Source organism: Tetrahymena thermophila, assembly GCF_000189635.1.
Source record: "Tetrahymena thermophila SB210 genomic scaffold scf_8254503, whole genome shotgun sequence".
Lineage (NCBI taxonomy): Eukaryota > Ciliophora > Oligohymenophorea > Hymenostomatida > Tetrahymenidae > Tetrahymena > Tetrahymena thermophila.
This window is the reverse complement of record NW_002476278.1, coordinates 39,092-59,466: the sequence shown is the minus strand read 5'-3', so window position 1 is coordinate 59,466 and position 20,375 is coordinate 39,092. Positions and strand designations below refer to the sequence as shown.

Sequence of the window (20,375 nt, the reverse complement as noted above, 5' to 3'; positions counted from 1 at the left end):
ATTTTTTATATTTAATTTAATTCATTTGTTTTAACATTTTTCTCAAAGCTGTTACCAATTTCATGAGTTATATTTTTTTCATCTTTTAATTTAATAATTTATATTTATATTATTTCGATTTGCAATTTAAAAAAATAGCTATTCCTGCTAAGCAGCACATAACCATATACTTATAAAAGTAAATAAAATATATCTTTTTTTTGTTTTTTTTTTATATTTTATGAATCTAATTAAATTTGTAAAATAAGGGCACAAAGCAATATTTTAAGATTTAAAAAAGGAGAGTAATTATATAAAAAATAAAATATATTTTAATGATTTTGCAATAAAAAGTAAATTTGAAATATTTTTTTCAAACTAATTTTCAAAAACATTCTCATCAAAGATATATATATACTTTTTTTACTAAATAAATTATAATTAATTTGTATTTTATATTTCTATCTTAATCCACCTTTCATTAGCGTTAGAGAGTAAATTCTAAATTATAAATTTAAAGTATTTCTTTTTTTAAATATGAAATGTATCAATAAAAATCTCTTAATAAATCAATTTTATAGCTAACTAATCTCATTATCTTAAGAATCTTAATTCTTGATTTTAATTTTTCTGAAGCCTTGTAACTAAAATCATTTTTTCTTTTAATTGTTTTTCAAAATTTTTATATGTAAAAAATAATTAGATTAGAATGATATTGTCAATGTAAATTTGAAAAATAGAAAAAAATCAATAAAAAAGTAAAATGAAGAAAAATTAATCTTCAAATTAAATATGTGTTTTTTTGTAAATTTAGCATATTTTCTTGCATTTCTCTTTATAAATAAACAATTCAATAAATTAAGTTTAAAACAAACTATTATTACCCAATAAGCAAGAGTTTTATAATTTTAAGGTTAAAGCACTTTAATAAACCATAATATAAATCAAATAAACCTTAATCACCTATTTTATTGTCTCTATTAATATATTTAAGATAAATTTGTTATTGATATCAGTATTTTACAAAACAAAAATGTTTGCAGGTATTTTTTGGTTAAATAGGAAAATAATTGATTAGAAAAGTGAAAAAATAAATAGGTAAATAAATTCAAAAAAATAAAAATTTAATCTTTAAAGAAATCAAGTATATTATAATAAAAGAAACATATTTTTTTAATTTTTTATTATATAAAAGTTTTAATTGACTAATCTAAATTATATTTACCTAAGGTTTAGTTTTAAATTAGAGAGCTTAGTGCATTTTACTAAAGCAGAAGCTAAGTTTTTTGCTCCTAATGGATGAATCATATTCCCTCTTTTAAAATATTTCATATAATTTTTTTAGCAAATAAAAAAAAGTGTCAAAAATTTAAAAATAGCAAAAAGTTGAAAATTAAAAGTTCTAAAATAAGTAAAAAATTTAGAATCTAAATAAGAAGAATGGAGAAAATTTAATCTTCAAAACAAGCATAATTTAAATATGTGAAGATTTTGCTTGATTTTTTACTTTTTGTTTTTCTAAATAAAAAGTATTAAACTAATAAAAAAAATTAAACAATTTTTACTATAAATTTAGTACTAAATTTGAAAGATTAGTACACTTTGCTACTATTTCTGATGCACCGTTGATACCAATATAATTATAGCTTTTAACATATTTAAGAAAAATTAATTTTTCAATATGAAAGTTAAAGTTGGAAAATTAATATTTTCAAGTTTTCTTTCTATTTGTTTATCTCATCAAACAGTCGATGCAATCTATATTATAACACTAATAGAAAAATTTTACCCACTAATATCAAGTATTAAAGTTGAGAGATTAGTACATTTTTCTAAGCCTTAACCTAGTTCTAAAGCACCTTTTTAGCCAATTTCGTTCTGACTTTTAGTAAAATTTAAATAAATTAAAAAATGAGTAACAATTTGAAAATAAGAATAATATTTAACTTAAAGGGTGAAGGCACTCTATATTAAAATAAATATGAAAGCTTAAAAAACATAAATAGTTAAAAATAAAAGCAAAAAGTAAGCAAACTTTCAAATAACCATTAAACTAATATATTGTATTGTTATTTTTATTAATTAATTAAACTATATTTACATAAGGAAGAGATTTAGTGTTGAGAGGTTAGTATAATTTACTAAAATTGAACTTAAATATGATGCACCCTATGAGCCAATTTCATTGTAGCTTTAAAAAAATTTAAGTTCATATGAAAAAATTTACTAGAATAAATAAAAAGATAAATTGAAAATTAAAATATAAATTAATTATCATAAATAGAAAATAAATTTTGAACATAAAAACCATTAGAATTTTGTGATAATTTGTCTTCATAAAAAATAATCAAAAATGAAAAGATTTAGCATGCTTTCTTATATTTAATTATCAAAAAATAAATAAGTAAATTATTTATAAAATTAATACCTAATGTCGAGTTTCAAAATTGAGAGTTTAACACATTTTCCTAAACCAGAACATAAATCTGAAGTACCTTTTTCACCTATATTATTCTTCCTTTTAATATTTTTGAAAGCAAATATTAAAAAATGAGTAGAAATTAAAAAAAATGTATTAAATATTCTTAATGTAGATTGAAATTTAAAAATAAAAAAAAGGTTAAAAAAAGATAAATAATAAATAAATAAATAACTAACTAAAGGAGATATTATTTTTAAAATAATTAAGAAAAATATGTAAATATTTTTAAATTTTTAATATTTTTGCAAATCATAGAAATAAGCACAGCAATCCCTCAAAATTTGGATAAAATCTAGAAAAAAAGTAAGAAAAAAAAGCTAAATTATAAAATGACTAATTAATAAATTCCCTCTGAAATTCAGATAGAGCTAATGTAGAGAAATTATTGTAAATTATAGAAAATATTTATAAAGCAAATATACTATTTTTACCTTAAGTAGAGTGACAAATTTTAGAGATTAGTGCACTTAGCTAAACTAGAGCCTAAATCTAACATGCCCTCTCTTCCAATTTAATTCCAACTTTTATTTTTTAAAATAAATAAGTTAAAATCAAAAAAATGATAAAAAAATTTGAAAAAACAGTATGTTGAAAATTAAAATGTAATTTTAAAATTGAAGAGATAATTACAAATTTAAATTAAAAAAGCGATATCAAAAAAAAATAATTTTAATAACAATCAAAGATTTTTATAAAGACTTTGCAAATTTTTTACCTTTCGCTTAACTCAATAAAAAAATAATAATAAATTTTAATTAAAATTAATTTAACTATGTTTACCTAAGGTTAAGTTCTAAAGTTGAGAGGTTAATACATTTTGATATGGCTGAACCTAACTCGATTGCACCCTAAGCATCAATTTAACTCTAACTTTTAATTTATTTAAGGAAAATTTGTAATTTAATATGAACTAGAGTGAACAGAGATTTTTAAAAAATACAATTAAAATTAAAATATTTAAAAGCTATTATAAAATAAATAAATGATCTAATAAGCACAAGCAAGCTCAAAAAAATTAAAATCTAAAAGTTTTAAATTTGCTGTGATATAATAGATAAGGGGAATTATTGCCGGTCAACCCATATTAAGAACCATAAAACCAAAAATTTAACTTACGTTAAATTTTTGGTTTTATGGTTCTTAATATGGGTTGACCGGCAATAATTCCCCTTATCTATTATATATGCTGTGAATAATTTTTAATTGTTATAAATAAATCTTATTTAATTATTCTTACGCAAGACCAATTCTAAGATTTGTGTGAGATAAAAGAGAAGAGTTTATTAACTATTTTTTAAAAAAAATTAAATTATAAATATTAAATAAAATCTTTAATTACGTCTTTTATATCTATAAAATATTCTTTTTTTAATATCATTTTCTTTTCTTTTTTTTTAATCCTCAAAATAATCTAAAATAATAAATTTAATTAAAAATTAATTAATACTGAAGAAATTCATCTTTGTAAAAAGTGATAGATAAATTAAAAGAAAAGATTAAATTTTTAAAAATAATAAATATTAAAGAATTTGATATAATTTTAGCCTGAAAAAATAAATAATTAATTAGATGATTTAATATGTTATCAAAATTTAAATAAAAAAGAAAAGAAAATAAACACATTGACTATTTGATAAATTAGAAAGTATCCATCTAATAACAGTCAAATAATTTTTTTATATTTAATTTAATTCATTTGTTTTAACATTTTTCACGAGTGTAATATTTTTTTCTTCTTTAAATTTATTAATTTATTATATTTAATAATTTTAATCGTTTCGATGAAAATTTTTTTATTTTAAATATCATATATATAGTCATAATATATTTGATAATTTCTTTATTATTCTAATTTTTTTTAAAAATCATAAATATTTTTATTGTTTAGTTTTCTATCATTATGATTTAATTCTTACTTATTCCTTTTTTAAATTATTCTTATTTTATTTTTTTAGAATCTATAGATTACTCAATTAGTTTTGATTTAAATAAGTTTTATTATTAACTATAAAATAAACTCTTTTTTTGAGTTATTTAAATCAAATTGCTTTTTGAATCAAAATCTTCTTAACCATAAATTAAATTTCTAAGTCGAGCTTGATTTTAATTGTATGTTAATTCTATTTTGATTGGTTCTTCATCTGATTACTTTTTTTATATGTAGTAAGGAACAACAAAACTACCTATTCCAATATTTGGATTAATATCTTCTCTTATTACAATTCCACAAGGTTTTCCAAATACAACCCAACAGTTTATTGTAATATATCTATTTTTATGGGGATTACTATTGAAGAACTTTTAAAAAATAGGTTTATGAACAAAATTTAAATTGGAATCTTATAAAAATTAATCAAAATTAATCTTCACTATAATTTTATGAATTATAAATGTAATCCTCTTCTCTTGCATACTTTTGTTTAGATAGCTATGGAGTTCTTTTGAAAAACTGTTTCAAACTTGTTTAAATCAAGTGTGGATTTTCTGGAAATAGTTAATATAAAAGAGCACTCATAGATTTGTTAGACATAATAATTTACCATGGAGGTTCAATCATTACCTAAGATTCATTTTTATAAAATAAAGGCTAGATAAAATAGCCTCTAGTTGATTCTGATGCCAGTCACTCTAAATGATATTATCTCTATAATATATAGTTTTTAAAAATATCTTTATCAATTTCATATTGTAATACTTCATTTATATTTTCAATATCATCACTCAGGACAATAAAATTTTAATCAGGTATCATAAGTTTTTTTAAGCAATTAAAGGTGCATGTGTCTTCCTTGCTCTGATTTTTAAACATACAAAGTTGATTTTTCTTGTTTTAGATCATAATTTATTAGAAATATTTTTTAATTTCGTGCTCAACTTAATTATACTGTATTCAGCCCATATTCTTTAAGCTGATCCTGCTTCAATTATCATGGATCGAGTGTCACCATTAACTTCTAAAAACACAAATTTCTATCTTAACCTAACAAAAAATCATACCTGCTCATCAAATCAGGTTATTTTTTTACCAAGAATGTCTTATCATAGGGATGATATCTTCAGGTATGTCAAATATCTCTTTTAAAATTTAATTATCTTAAATAGCAACATCAGTAGCCTCAAGACATAAATTATGCAGATCATTAGTAGTTTAAATTATTTCTTTAAATTTATTCTTCTGATATTTAATAAGCAGCTCCATCAACCCAATAGTTATCATAGAAATAAAAAAAATGAAAAGCTTTCCATTTAATGCCTTGGATATTGTAGAATTTAAATTCTATCTCTTTAAATTTATTAATCAATTCTTTGAAAGGATTTTCTATAACTCTTTTTATATCTAGATTATAATCATATTATCTGTTAATATAATATCTTCTTAGATAGGGTGAACTTAAAAAGAAACAAGAAATTAAGCAAGTACCTAATAACAGTTTCTTATACATTTTTATTTTAATTCATTTTAATTTTTATATTTATTTATCTTTAAAATTTGATTAAAATATGAAAAAGTTCTTGATTTTCTTTGTATTATTGAAATTTATTTTATTTTTACATATTTCCAGAATTTTCCTTGTTAAACATTTTATCTATTTTATAAATACCTAATTATTATTTGGTATTCCAAATATATGATCTTTCAAATTTAATTAAATTTCTTAAGATTTAAATAAACTCAAATTAGAAAAAAATTCTTAGTTGTTTTAAAAAAATAAAAGAAAATTTTGAAAATAAACATTTTATGTACATTCTAGTTATTTTCCCATTTATAATATTATAATATTTGTGTAATTATTTAATAATTATTATCAAATAAAATTATTATTGTAACTAATTGTTACAGTTTATCAATTTATATTATTATTATTAATAAAACTAGCTCACTTATTAAATTCTTTATCTCTTTATGTATTTATATAAAAAATATAATTTATTTAATTTTAAATAATGTTTTAGGATTTAATAATATAGATGGGGAAAGTTTCTGAATTTCCATTTTGTTTTAAGCAATTAAATAAAATGTGTAATGAAAGAAAATATTTTTAATATCATTTGATTAGTCATTAAAAATAAAAAATATTTGTTTAAATTAATGAACCAAATAAGAATAAGGATTTAATTATCTTTGCAAAAAAAAAAAAACTAATTTTTTAATCTATTCATTTTATTAACTTAGCAAAATCAATGGTTAAAATAAAATCTAAATTACTATGACTCTTCACTATATGATATTATTTAGTTAATTAAATCCTTACTAAAAATAATATCAAAATATATATTTATCAAATAGTTGAAAGGATCTTATACTAAATAAAATTTATCAGTTATTACAATTAATGGAAGATTTAATATAAGAAAATGAAGCTCGTAAAAATTTATTAGAGTGCTTAGATGAAAATAATGATATCGACCTTTATCTTAGTGGGATGGATAAAAGTAAATTAAAAATAGATTAATCTTAATCTAAACCTAACTAAGAAATTGGATCATGGGAAAGCGATGGTTAAAATATACTTTCTTCATTAGGAGAATATCAAAGTAAATAAAGGAATGATAATAATTCTCACATTTCTAAAGCAACTGTAGATAGTAAAACATAACTTTCTACTAGATTTTTATCTAGCTACAGAAGATAAAATCCAAGTCAAGGTGGAAATTTATAAACAGTTTATTCTAGCTTAACAAATAATAATAGCAATGTTATTAGATTAAACTCTATTAGTCCCTAATAAGTAACTGATGAAAAAAATATGATAAACATTTCAACTATTTCTAAGAATGATACTTAAGAAGAGCAGATGCTCATAAATACATAATAAAGTAATTAGGTAAATTAATAAACAGCAATAGATTCTTATGAATAATAAGCGAAGCAAAATGAAATACAATCAAGTTGGGTATTTATGAGCCCAAATTATATTGAGCATAGGAAATAGCTGTAAGTTGGCATGCTGATTGATAGGCACAATCTCAAAAATAGGAAAACTTAATAAGGTTAGTAGAAGACTATTGAATCAGCTACTTTTAATGATAAAAATATCATTTTAGAAATAAATTAAGATGTTGTGTAATAAAATTATGCAGATGTTAACTAAAAGTAGGAAACTCTTGAAAAAGCAAAATAAAAATTCAAGGCAATTTAGTGTAAATAAATAACAATGCCTTAAGACTTAAATAAAGATGCTAGCAAATCTATCAAATTAAAAAGTGAATAAAATGGTTAAGATTTATTTAAGTAATATAACTATTATGATGTCTAAGAAATGAAAGGACAGGATAGTTTAGATACTCTAAATATTAAAAATGAACTTAAAAAATATAAAAATTTAAGACCTGGAACTTATATTGGAATAGTACCTAAGAAAGAAACAAGCAGCAGTTAGGATAATAATTTTTATGTATTAAAAAATAATTAATTAAGCAATACTCTAGATTTAAGTAAATTAAAACTTCTTTAGAGCACTAATACACCTTTTTAATCGTCAAGAATAAGAAGAAAAAAATAAAATTACAGTGGTGATTATAGTCTTACTGATAGATTCAAAGAATAGGATCTATAAAATTTAGATTAGATAACTCAAGAAAACATTGATAAAGAATAAGAAAATTTCCAATTAAATATTGTGAAATATCCTAATTAAAAAAGTAGCAGAGAAAAAATATATTCTTAGACTTCTAGAAATTCTTTTAGCTTAAATGAGCATAATGATTTTTCTGAGAAATTTAGAGAATAGGTTTAATAAAATACTTAAACAGATATTTATTCTCCTTTAAAACCTAAATTTACATTGAATTGCAATGAGTAAAAATCCTAATAAAAGAAGGTGAAAATAAAAGGAGGAGGTGGATTTTATTATTTAAAAGATGATATGCTGTTTAAAATAGATAAAGAGGATGAACTTATTTAGCAATTGAATTCTTTTGGAGAATATAACATACAATTACATCCAATACAAAAGTTTATTGAACATGAGAAGAAAAAGGAAAATATTCAAATTTAAAAAATGTAATAAAAAGAACAGGAGGTTTATATAATTTAATAAGATTTGCAGTAAAGAGAGCTAAATTACTCTCCCACAAGTTTAGTAAATAAATACACTAATTAAATGAGAGATAATCCTAAATTGAAAAAGAATTTATTCTATGTAAACAAGAAACTTAACAAATTAGAGAGAAAAAAAACAATTGAAGAATTTAGAGCACGTTCTAATTCTCCTCTTGCTTAAATAATTGATGCTGTAAATTAGAATCCTTTAATTAAACAAAGTACAACCTTTTATAGCTAAAAAAATGCATTACCTGTAGTAAGAAGTTCATATAGCCCATAAATTTTAAAATGTAACAAATAAAAGGGTATTTCTGATCTAATTTATGAGCAACAGAATGTTAATCATAACTAAAATTAATCACAGCCATTAGGTTAAACACAGTATAAAAAGTATAGAAAATGGAAAGGAAGCCCTTTGTTTAACTTAGAAAATAACGACTTAAATAGAAATCCTTACATTAATTGTGGATTTTCACCTTTATTGGCATAATAAAGTCCTGTTTAGTTCAGCAATAAAAGCAGAAATTAGACAGCCAAAAAAAAGAATAATCAGTAATAATAATAGTAAAATTCTTAAATATAATAATTTTATAACCCAATACCTTAAATATTTAATGAGTAAACTAAAAAGTATAAGACTCCTCTATAAAATTGATGCTATTTAAATTAAATTGAATGAGAATTTCTCAAATAAAGTTTATAAAATTTAGGTTAAAATAAAATTTATTTTCTGACTTGGTTATTTTAATAGGTGTTTTATTAAATTAATTAATTATCCAATTAGTTAAATTTAGCAAAATAATAAATTTTATTAATATTAATTTATTAGTGAGAATGAATGTCAGTTAGTTTTAACTTTAAATAAATAAAGTATTCAATATATAATATAAATTTAAAATAAGCATTTTATATCTAATTTTAGTTAAAAATTAATGTAAAATTAGTAAATTTTTATTCAAAAAGTTTGGAAAATAAATAATATATTTATTCATCAATTAATTAATGAATGAATTAATCTATCTTGAGGCCAAAGATCTTTTCAAAAATTTGAATTTTATTCCAGAAATAAAACATTAAATTTAAAATTTGCTATTTTTCAATTGTATATTGCTGTATCCCAAGCAGTTTAGTTATTGACATTTACTAAATTTTGATCTATTTTAAATTGTAAAAGGAAATCTGCTACTTCACTATTTCCGTAAGCTAGAGCCATATGAAGAGCAGTATTACCTAAATCCTAATTTAATTTAGATTTAGAAAAAAAGTTTTATTTGTAAAAAATAATTAATTTTATTTTACATTTTAGTGATTTATATTTATCCCTTTGTAAATTAATTCTTTTACAATATCAATATTTCCTACACTTGAAGCAATAATTAGAAAGTTGCTGCCTTCTTCATCTTAATAATTAATTTTAATCTAATGGAACTTTGAGAAAATATCTTCAAACTTTTATTTAAAATTAATTTAAGTTTAATCATATTTAAATCATTTTTTTTTAAATTTTAATTTGCTTAAATCTTAAAAGAAAATATTTATTCTTTAAAAAAATTAACTGATTAGTTATTTAATTATATTATAAGTAATTAATTTACTTCTGTCAATGAATTATGCTTAATTGCCATCATAATCTACTATTCAGGAGGTAACAATTTTCTTTTACTTATTTAATTATTTCTATTACTTATTGCAAGAGATTGCTTATCTAGAATATCTGGTTTAATTCTGCTTTATGAAAGATTTTAATTTAGTTAAATGTAATTTTTATGATCTATAATGGTTTAGTTTTATGAGCCTTTTATCTTATTAGCATTTTTAACAGAGTTTTAGCCCATTGAAATATTATTAGGTGCTTATAAACTATTTAATAGTGGTGTTTATAGCATTGAAGTAAAATCTTGATTTTATTCTGAGGTGGGCTAGTTTTATTATTTTATTTTTATTGGCTAGGTAAGTGGTGTCTATTAAGCAGTGGTTAACGATTTCTTCTTATTTTAATCTTCTTGATTTGTTTCCTTTTAATTCTTATTGGTAATATTTGAGAATTTACTTCTTTAAATCTACAATGTGTTTTCCTATTAAAAAATAGCTTAAATATAAAACTCTTATTTAGAATAAACAAATAATCTTTGTACATTAGACAGAGAAATACTCTCTTTAAGCGATTAAGATAAGCAAATTTTTTTTTCCAATGCTTTTCTGGTAAGTGATGGACTATCAAACTCAAATTCAGCATCTTACTAATAATTTTTAATTGAATCGCTCATCTAGAATAAATTTTAATTTTCTTCTTTTTACTCTTTAGTATCAGTAGATTCTGGCTGTTCCTTAACTAACTTTTGCTGCTTAATACATTTCTTATAGTTATTAACATTATGATGCTATACTTTCAAATAATTTGATTCAATTTTATTGTTAGATGTTTGCTTTTTAGTTTTATTTGATTAAGTATTTTAACTAAATAAATAATAAAAATTTGAATTAATTGTATTCATATCTTCAAAATTTCCATAAAGTAAATCTTTTTGTTCAGTGTAGTAATTGCTGTAGCTTTATTTGAAAAATCTTCTTTGATCTGATTCCAATAATTCTGAAATTTGTTGATATTTATCTCCTTTAATTTTTAAAATTTAATTTTAAAGTTAATAAATAAGCTTATAAAATTACCTATATTGTTCTTTTTCATCAAGAGCTCTATTTTTTGTTAATCTTAGTCTTAAAATTTAATATTAAGCACTTATTCTACTTAATTTTCTTATAATTCGCTTATAATAGGAGGTATATTTTCATATAATCTAACTAGCAGAGAGTTAGATTCATTTAAATTTTGAGGTTAAAGACTTTTTATAAAGTTATTTGATAAGGTAAATGGATCATAGTTTTCATCTTCATATATTTCTAGATCATTAAAAAATTATAATTGTTACGGATTAGCTTAATCCATTTGTTGCTAATATTAATCTATCCCAAGTTACTATTAAGTATTTCCTAAGCTATCTTCATCAATAGAAGAATTTGATGAGTTAGAGGATGAGTTTGACTATGAATCTTAGGAAGAAGAATGTGAAGAGGAATTAATCTCTTCAATACTAATGTTTTACAATGTTTATTTTGATTAAATTTTTTTTTCATTTCTTAAATCTTTGTTTTTATCAAGTTCGTTAAATTCAGTGCTTGAGTATTTTTATTAATTAGATTTTGGACTTTAAATTTGTTCATTTGAAAAGAAAGGATTCATTCTATATGAATCTGCTGAATATTAATGCTCTAAAAAATCTTTTGTGATTTATTTTTTATCTGAAGCAAATTTCATAAATGACCTTGACTGGCTTTAAATTCCTTGCCTCATTTGTTTATTTTCCAAGATTTATGATTGATCTAAGCTATTTGAATAGTTTACCTGTTATTAAATTTACATAAAAAAAATGTTTAAAAATTGAATATAATTTAAATATTTTTTACTTTTTGTTAATCTTAAATAAATTGGATGCCTTAATTTATTTTAGACATTCTTTTTAAATATTTTTAAGACTGCTGTTTCTGTAAGTAGTTCATAAGGTAATTTCTTGTTACAGTAAATGAATTTTTAGGATCTTTCATCTTAGTTATTTTTTAGCTTTGCTAATTTAATTCTAGGCTTTTGATATGATTTCCATTCTTTATGATTTTAAACTCATTTTCACCATTTTCTAAATTTTTTTTGAGAGATAAAATTAGATTTATTAACAAATTCCAAAAAAAAAAAAAATTAGTAATAAATAAATATGAAGTACCTTCTTATAGATGCAAAGAAACTTCATCATCTTTTTCAGATTCTTCTCCGATTTGTTAATTATTTGTATCATTAAAATTTAAATTATCACTATCTTCGTTTGTTTCAGAGGAAATATAAGAATGATGTGAATTTTCTGAACAAATTGAAGTTGAGGAAACTTTTTCATTTTTAAAAGTAACAAACTTATAAACTTATTAATTATTGGTTTAAGATGAGCTATCTTGATTACTCAAAGGAGGATTAATACTAACAGTTAATTAAATTACGCCATTATATTATTATGACTTAGAACTTCTTTTAGGAGAGTTTTGTTAAGTGTTGAGTTTTTAAAGAGTATTTTAAATATTTTATTTTTATTACTCTAATAAGTTATTTTATGAATTTTTGCTATCAATAATCTCTTGACTTTGTTTTTAAGTTGACTCTTAACTTGGTCTATCTTATACGTTATCTTACTTTTCAAATTCTAAAAATGTTCTTTTTATGTATTGTTGCATTTTTCTATCCAGAGTATTTTTGTTCTTTTTTAAAATTAAGCTATTTTTTACAGTCATATCTTCTAAATCATTAAACACATCTAATTCCAAAATATTAATTTTCTTTTTTTATTCTTCTCCTCTCTTAGAATGTTCAAAATTTAACTGCTAATAGCTATAATCCTATTGATTATGATCTATTCTTTTACAACTATTAATAAAAGAGTAAGAACTTAAAGCTTAATGCATTTTAGTATTTTATTTTTTTTGAATACTCTTTTAAAAATCACAATAATGGCTCAATTATTTAATTCCATAATAATCTAAGCCCAATGCAATTAAATATTCATCTTCCCTTTATTATTCTAAGTATCTCGTACAGTTATCTTAATCTACATTAATAAAGGATTTTCTTTTAAGTGTGTCTGGCTTTAAGGCTGGCAAATTTTAATTTTCCTCATTTTAGTTCTGATTAAAATTAGAAATATTTAATTCATTTTTAGGGCTTCCTATGGTTTCTTCATTTTATTTATTTTCTGAGTTTGCAGCGTTCTATTATTAAAAATTTTGATTTTACTTTTTTTCCATCATTTTTTTCAGCAAATTTAGCTAAGAAGGATCAATAAAAGACGATTTCTTAGAGTTTCTTGATTTAATTAATTAATTATTAAGATCTTCATTAATGTTTGAATCATTTTTTATATTGTTTTTATTACAATCATTAGAATTATCAATATTATTTTGATTATTTTCTTACTCATCAGGCATTCCGGATTATTCAGAATTATTTTTTTCAATTTCATTTAAATTAATTTTATTTTATTCAGTAAAATTAGAAATATTAATTTAAGGTGTTTTTTAATTATTTTAAAAAAATCTTATTACCTCTTGCTAATGATTTTTTTAAAATGCTTATTGATTTTATTTACTTTCTTCTGGTTATTAAAGAAATATTTTATTTTACTCTATTTGTTAAAGATGTTACTTTTGTTAAGACCTAGTTTATCTAATGCTAACATCAAATATTTTTTCATTTTCTAACTAATTTTTTGGAGAAAAAATACTGTCATCACTATTATTTTAATCCATCTTATTTCTATTTTTTAATTATTCTGTATTTTAATTGTTGTCTTTGCTTTCAATTTTATTTTTAGATAAAAATTATTTATTTGAATATGATTTAAAGTTTTCTTTGACCAATTTTTACTTGATTTAATCATCTTACTAACTCATATCTTGGTAAATTGTTTTTGAATCTTAGTTGTTATTGCTATTCAAAGCTATTCTTTCAGTGAAAAATTTTTATTGATTAGAACCTGTTTATAAATTTTTAAGATTCAGTAGTTTTATTTTATTATTAATGCTGCTTTATGTATTCATAGAATTTATAATATTTCTAGCTGTATTTTTATTAGAGCTTTGTGGTGTTTTCACAGTTTATTATATAGTTTAAGGTAAAATATTATTTATTATAGTTTTCAATTATTTTTACTTATATTATACTATATTATTGTTATTATTATTTGAATAAAAAAGACTGTTATTTTTTGGGGAATTTATATAATTAAAAGATGATTTAGAACTTTTGAAACTATTTTTAGACTCTTAAACTCCATCTGTGGAGTTGTAAATTTAAAAATCTGTTTCTACCCTTTAGGTTTTTGAGTTTTGCAAGTCTTCATCTTCTATCTCTGTCTCTTCTCGTTTGAAAAAATAACTATTTGTTTTATTCCTGCTGGGAGTAGATAAACAGTCTTTTATAAATTTACTTTACTTTTTATTACTGCTCGAATTAAAGTTTGTATTGCTACTAAAGTAGTATGTAGAATTAAATTTAAGATTAGGTATTTTATTCTTTTTAGAACTACTTTTGTTAATTGTTGCTGATGTTTAAGTACTATTTTAAGAAGCATAGTGATTTTATATAGATGACTCTTACTTTCCTTATTGATCAATCAGTGAATACGTATTTACCCGTTCTCTATTTTATATAAAAACTCTACTTGGTTTTATTTCGCTTGAGCTCTTCAAACGAAAATCCTATTAAATCTATTACTTTTATTACTATTCTTTGTTAGCCAACTTTATTTTTTAAAGTTAAATATTTTTTATTTTATTGCTATTCTCTTCTATATTATATATTTATTTGATCTTATTAGATTGAATGCTTTCTTTTTTATGAGCATTACTCACAAACTTTGGTCTAAAATCTAAAGATTGCAAAAAGCTATTGTATTAAGCAGAGTTTATATAAATATCATTCTTGCTATTTAAGTGCTGTAAATAATTTATCTTATTTAAATCAATATTTCTATTAAATTACTCCTTGTTCAGTTATTATTTATCAAGGACCATTACCAAATTAGAAAATTATTTATCATTAAGATCTTATTCAAGCAAATATTCAAAATTGCAGCCTCCTTAAATGCCAGGTGTACTTTTTTTAATGTAAATGAAAGATCATTAATTTAAGCATTGAGTTATATTCTTTAAAAAATTACTGGAATCCATGCGATTTTAAAACTTAAATATCATCTCGCTAGTAGCTATTAAGCTAATCCTAAGCTAAATAATTTTACTAATCAAAAATAAATTAACGCTGTTTTTGAAAAGAAATAAAAAAACAAAGCTACATTTTATGGTGATAAAAAAGGTAGATAGTCTGAATCTGGATTAGCTTTTAAATAATTTTATAATTTTGATATTTAATTTTTAGAAAACTAGAAGAAACTACTTTGTCTTTCATCCATTTATTTGCTTGCTTGCTAACAAAACCTCTCCCTTCTATACTCTTATTTAATTAAAAAATTAACTTACTTATTTGTTTAGAAACAAAAAATTCACACTTAAAATTATTCCAACTAAACAAACTAAATACTTAAAAGAGTAATAATATTTTGTTAATTTTTACTGAAAACAAAGCAAAGTAAAACAAAACAAAAAAACTACATTACTAGAAAAATTATGAAAATTAATTAATTTGTAAAAACTAAAACAAATTTGTACGTTCTGCCATTTAAATAAGTGAAAGCATTAAATGAATGTATATCAATTAAAAATAAAAATTAATGTTTTGATTTTTAATTTATTTGAATTACATTAATCATAAAACCATTTAAATGATCTAAAATGAATTAGTGAATACATAAATTTATTAATTTTAGTAAACACTTTTAATTGAAATATTTTTATAATCTTAATTAGCAGCACTAACTAAACATAACAAAAATTTTTAAGTATAAACATTTTGTTTTTATCGGTTAGCTTACTAATTTATTTAAATTTATCAAAATTAATTAATTTTATTAAAAAATTAAATCCATTTTAGTCTTTGAGATAACTTTATTTCTTTCTAAAATATAGTGATATGGCATCACTATTATTAGAAAGACCTTTATTTTTTAACATTATTTTTCTGTAATAAAAATATTTATTATAAATTTTGATTAATAATATTTTTAATTTTAAATCAATTAAAGACATTTAATTTTTTATTAAAGTATCAACCAAAAAAAAAAAATATCTGTATGTATTATATAAGGTTGAGAATTAATGCAATATATATTAATATATTTTAATTTTTCTATGTATTAAACATTTTTTATGAAATTGAATGTTTAGACAAACAATTTCAATCATTTTTTTTTTCAATAAAATTCTAAATATTTTTTAAAAGAAAAGTTATTGATGTAAACTTAATAGCATTTAAAGATTATTAACTATGAATTAGTTTTTAAAACATTAAATTAATAGATTTTATTAACTCATAAAATACAAAAATATAAAAGAATTAAAAGTTTTTAAAATAATATTTTATTATGTTTTTTTTAAATTATACTTTTGATTATTATTTTTTTTTTTTGCAAAAACATATTTAATCATCTTAGCTGATTATTTGCTTGTTTATTGCTCAATAAATTTTAAGTATTTAATCTCCTTGATTATATATTTTTTTGTATTTATTAAATAGACTAATCAGTTCACTCAAATATACTTCATGATACTTGTTAATATCTTATTGTGTTGGATTGATTATTTATGGCAATTTAATTCCTTTACCAATAACAGTATGTATTCCGAAATTGTGGCGAGGAATCCATCCATATTTTGAAATAAAATAAGCACCTACTAGCTTAATTTTATTAAGAAATAATCTAAAGGATAAGAATTTTTCAATAGTATAATAGCATTTATTTTCACCAAAAGCATAAGATGGATAAACTGTATATCCATATTGCAATGCATATTTTATGAATCCTTTCCTATTCTTAATATAGACTCTATTTTCTTTAGTACTTGTCAAGGTGGCTTCTTCAAATCCACCTGGTAGCAATCCTATGTTTTATCCTTTTTTCATTTTATTTTTCATATTTTGAGCATCAACCTATTTTTGTTTAAATTTAGATTACAAATTTTAAATAACTAATTTTTTTCTATATTTGAATAGCTAGACAAATTTTAAGTATTAAAATAAAGTTAATTTGACAGATTTTTGCCTTAAAATTTGTATAATTAAGACATATTATTTATTTCAAGTATCTTAGGATTTCTCTTTAATAATTTCAAATTAAATCTAAAATAAAATAGAAAAAATAGTCAATAGTTACTGTAGATATTCCCATCCATCTTGCGAAGATACCGGTAAATGGAACATTATAAATCATCCTAGATGCTAGTGGAGTTATCTCATAGTTTATGTGGTTATTCCAGACAAAGGCGATATTAAAAATACAGTGAGGGTGGAAAGCTATCATAGAATTCTTTTCTTAAATAGGTTCTTCCATAACAAAAGTCCAGTCTTCAAAAATTTAATGAAATTATATCCACTTGATAAACCTAATGAAGGTTTCAGATCTTTTAGCAAAATAGTATTAATAAGTACAAATTGAAGCAAGAATAGCTCCAGACACTATACTCTTTTCATAAAGACTCTTATACAAGAGGAAGATGAATAGATACAAACTTACAAGGTACATTACATAGAAGTAAAAAATGTTTCCAAGCCATGCTTTTAAGAGGTTTTTAGGTACCTTCTTATGGTCTTATTTTAAAAGCTCTGAGTCCATTTTAAGTATCAAACTATTTTAAATAATTTTACAAAACTTTTTTTTACTTTTTTGAAATTTTTTTATTATTTTCAATTATGAAATATTGGATGAATGTATTTTTAAATTAATTTTAATTAGGTAATTAAATATGCTTAAATTTAATAAATTCTTATGAAAATTGAGCTGAATAATTTCACTGTTATAATTTTATGACGCTTATACTCACAAGCTATTACTGATTTGATGTGTATTTTAATCTAAAAAATTTTTCAACTCCTAAAATATATACAGCCTTTAGTTCAAAAAGGATTTAATTTTTTACTTTTAGTATACGCAATTTGGTATTAGTAGAACAAAGTATAATATGCAATTTTTTTGTAATTCAAATTGCACCCAATTTCCTTTAATTATCAATAGTAAATACAAATTTCACTTTTTAATAGAAAAATGATCAACTATATTTGTTTAATGTTCTCTCTCAGTAAGGTATAAGTGTAATAAATTATTTCAAAAATTTCTCAAAAATATCATTCCAAAATAAATTATTTACATGTTTCTCTCTTATAAATACTATTGTATCATACAATTTTAAAAAAATTTTACTAAATTACCATTTTTAAAATTTAAAAACTATTTAATTTTTATGAGAGTTAATGAATAAAAGAATTATTACCTTCTAAAAAGTAACTAAATATATAATTTTTTGTTAAATAAATAATTAAATTTTTAAGATTCTTCTAAATTTTATATTTTGTTAGTTAAAATCAAAATTTTATGAATTAAATAATTTTATTAGCTCTAATTGACGTAAATATTTCTTATTATTATTAAATAAATAAAGTTAATGTTTCACATTTGATATAATTAAAAAACATAAATTCTACTATGTTTATCTTAGAATAAATTGAATGTTTTCGATTATAAAATAAAAAAAATACATAAATGATGTAATTTGTTTTTCAAGTTTCTAAAATTGTTATTTTTAATTTAGAAATTCAGTACAAAACCAATTCCTAATTTTCTTAATTAAATTGTTTCTTGTATTTATTAAAAAGATTTACTATGGCATCTACATAGATTTTGTGATATTTTTCAACATCTTCTTTTGATGGGTTTTCTATTTAAGGGCATTCTATTCCTTTCCCAACAACAGAGTGCATTGAAACATCATAATGAGGAGCTATACCAAATCTTGATCCAAACAATACTGACAATAACTTCATTTTTGCCAATATCATTCTAAACTTCAAAAAATGAGTAAAAGTCCAATAAACCTAGTTTTCTCCAAATGAATAACAAGGATATATAGTATATCCATACTTAAGAGCATATTTAATAAAACCTTTTCTATGCTTTATGTATATTCTATGCTCATATTAACTTGTTAGGCATGCTTCTTCGAAGGCACCAGGAAGAACACCTATGTTTTTACCTTACTTCATCAAGCGAGCCATATTACCTGGGTCAACCTACAATCAACAAAAAAAAAAAATTTTGAGGTTTTACCCTTAAGGTTTGCTTTTATAAATAAACTGAATTTAAGACAAATTATTTTTTGATTCAATCTAATGATTGTATATAAATAATATATTACACTTTATACACCCATTAAGGTAACAGCTATACCTAAGAAAGGTACATTAATGAGCATCCTAGAAGCTAAAAATATATGATTATAGCAATTGTGAACACCATTCCACATAAAAGTAAAATTAAATATGCAGTGTGGGTGATATGAGAGCAAAGCTTTACTTTCCTTCACAGGCTCTTCAAGTGTACATGTCCACTCGTTAAAATAGTTTGGAAGATTCATGTATCTAAAAAATGAAATGAGCGTTTCTGATTTTTTTGCAAATCCATATTGATAAGTGCAAACTACTATGATAATAGCTAAAGATCCAATAGATTTATGTACTATAGTCTAATATAATAGATAACCAAGTAAAGAAGTGCATAAAATGTAAGAGCAATAGAAATAAAATATAATTCCTAAAATAGATTTTAATCTTGCACCCTTACTATTATCCTTTAGATTGATTACTCTTTGATTCATTTTGTTTATCTAAATTTGATTAAATTGATAAAAGATTTAAAGTTAATTATGAAAATAAATCTAATCAATAATGATATTTTTTATATTTAATAACATTTTTTTAGTTGCTTGTAGTAATGTTTAGTAAACAATAACGCAAAGAACTTTTTTAATTTTTTTGAACAAAACAGTAAACATTTAAAATTATTCTTATCTTTAATTTTAAAATATATTTATTTTAATTAATATAACTTCATATTTATGTTTCTTTTAAGATTAAATTTTTAGAATAATTATATTAAGCTAATAACTCATACATTTAAGATCGATAAGAAACAAAGAAATGTATATTTTTATAATTAATTCATAGAGATTTAAAACTATTTTTAAAATTTATTTTTATTAGAATTATTTAATATTTTTTTAAAGAATTGTTTTTTTTTTTTAAATTTTATTTAAGATATCAAAAATAATTTACCTATAAAATATTGTAATTTATTATCACATGTAATATTTAAGTAAATTTATCCATGTTAC

General features: G+C 21.0%; 6 protein-coding genes across 6 annotated transcripts; 1 reads left to right on the top strand and 5 right to left on the bottom strand. All coding sequences in view use genetic code 6, as the record gives it.

Annotated features, from left to right (window-relative positions):
* Nucleotides 1-526: 526 nt before the first annotated feature.
* TTHERM_000932061 (hypothetical protein) lies at nucleotides 527-3,839 on the bottom strand (the record flags this gene model as incomplete). The annotated part of the gene is made up of 11 exons (XM_012799140.1): nucleotides 527-638; nucleotides 864-956; nucleotides 1,205-1,294; nucleotides 1,545-1,625; nucleotides 1,769-1,861; nucleotides 2,081-2,170; nucleotides 2,408-2,497; nucleotides 2,893-2,982; nucleotides 3,242-3,331; nucleotides 3,699-3,748; nucleotides 3,801-3,839. The coding sequence occupies 11 exons, from the start codon at nucleotides 3,837-3,839 to the stop codon at nucleotides 527-529; spliced, it is 918 nt and encodes a 305-aa protein (XP_012654594.1).
* A 975-nt stretch (nucleotides 3,840-4,814) lies between these two features.
* On the bottom strand, nucleotides 4,815-5,300 carry TTHERM_000932050 (glutathionylspermidine synthase family protein, putative; the record flags this gene model as incomplete). The annotated part of the gene is made up of 2 exons (XM_012799139.1): nucleotides 4,815-5,021; nucleotides 5,157-5,300. The coding sequence occupies 2 exons, from the start codon at nucleotides 5,298-5,300 to the stop codon at nucleotides 4,815-4,817; spliced, it is 351 nt and encodes a 116-aa protein (XP_012654593.1).
* A 1,495-nt stretch (nucleotides 5,301-6,795) lies between these two features.
* Nucleotides 6,796-9,162, top strand: TTHERM_00932040 (hypothetical protein; the record flags this gene model as incomplete). The annotated part of the gene is made up of 1 exon (XM_001021859.1): nucleotides 6,796-9,162. The coding sequence occupies one exon, from the start codon at nucleotides 6,796-6,798 to the stop codon at nucleotides 9,160-9,162; it is 2,367 nt and encodes a 788-aa protein (XP_001021859.1).
* Nucleotides 9,163-9,603: 441 nt separating this feature from the next.
* Nucleotides 9,604-15,565, bottom strand: TTHERM_00932030 (ankyrin domain protein; the record flags this gene model as incomplete). Its single annotated transcript, XM_001021858.2, has 10 exons — nucleotides 15,493-15,565; nucleotides 15,392-15,435; nucleotides 15,260-15,336; nucleotides 12,281-15,195; nucleotides 11,970-12,196; nucleotides 11,175-11,907; nucleotides 10,643-11,121; nucleotides 10,103-10,582; nucleotides 9,807-9,956; nucleotides 9,604-9,744 (listed from the first exon to the last, which is right to left on the bottom strand). Exons 1-10 carry the CDS (start codon nucleotides 15,506-15,508, stop codon nucleotides 9,604-9,606), a joined length of 5,262 nt encoding a protein of 1,753 aa, XP_001021858.2. The 5' UTR covers nucleotides 15,509-15,565.
* Nucleotides 15,566-16,668: 1,103 nt separating this feature from the next.
* TTHERM_000932029 (diacylglycerol acyltransferase) lies at nucleotides 16,669-17,824 on the bottom strand (the record flags this gene model as incomplete). Its single annotated transcript, XM_012799138.1, has 2 exons — nucleotides 16,669-17,142; nucleotides 17,366-17,824. The coding sequence occupies 2 exons, from the start codon at nucleotides 17,822-17,824 to the stop codon at nucleotides 16,669-16,671; spliced, it is 933 nt and encodes a 310-aa protein (XP_012654592.1).
* Nucleotides 17,825-18,597: 773 nt separating this feature from the next.
* On the bottom strand, nucleotides 18,598-20,042 carry TTHERM_00932020 (diacylglycerol acyltransferase). The gene is made up of 2 exons (XM_001021857.2): nucleotides 19,401-20,042; nucleotides 18,598-19,275 (listed from the first exon to the last, which is right to left on the bottom strand). Exons 1-2 carry the CDS (start codon nucleotides 20,034-20,036, stop codon nucleotides 18,802-18,804), a joined length of 1,110 nt encoding a protein of 369 aa, XP_001021857.2. The 5' UTR covers nucleotides 20,037-20,042; the 3' UTR covers nucleotides 18,598-18,801.
* Between the last annotated feature and the right edge of the window lie 333 nt (nucleotides 20,043-20,375).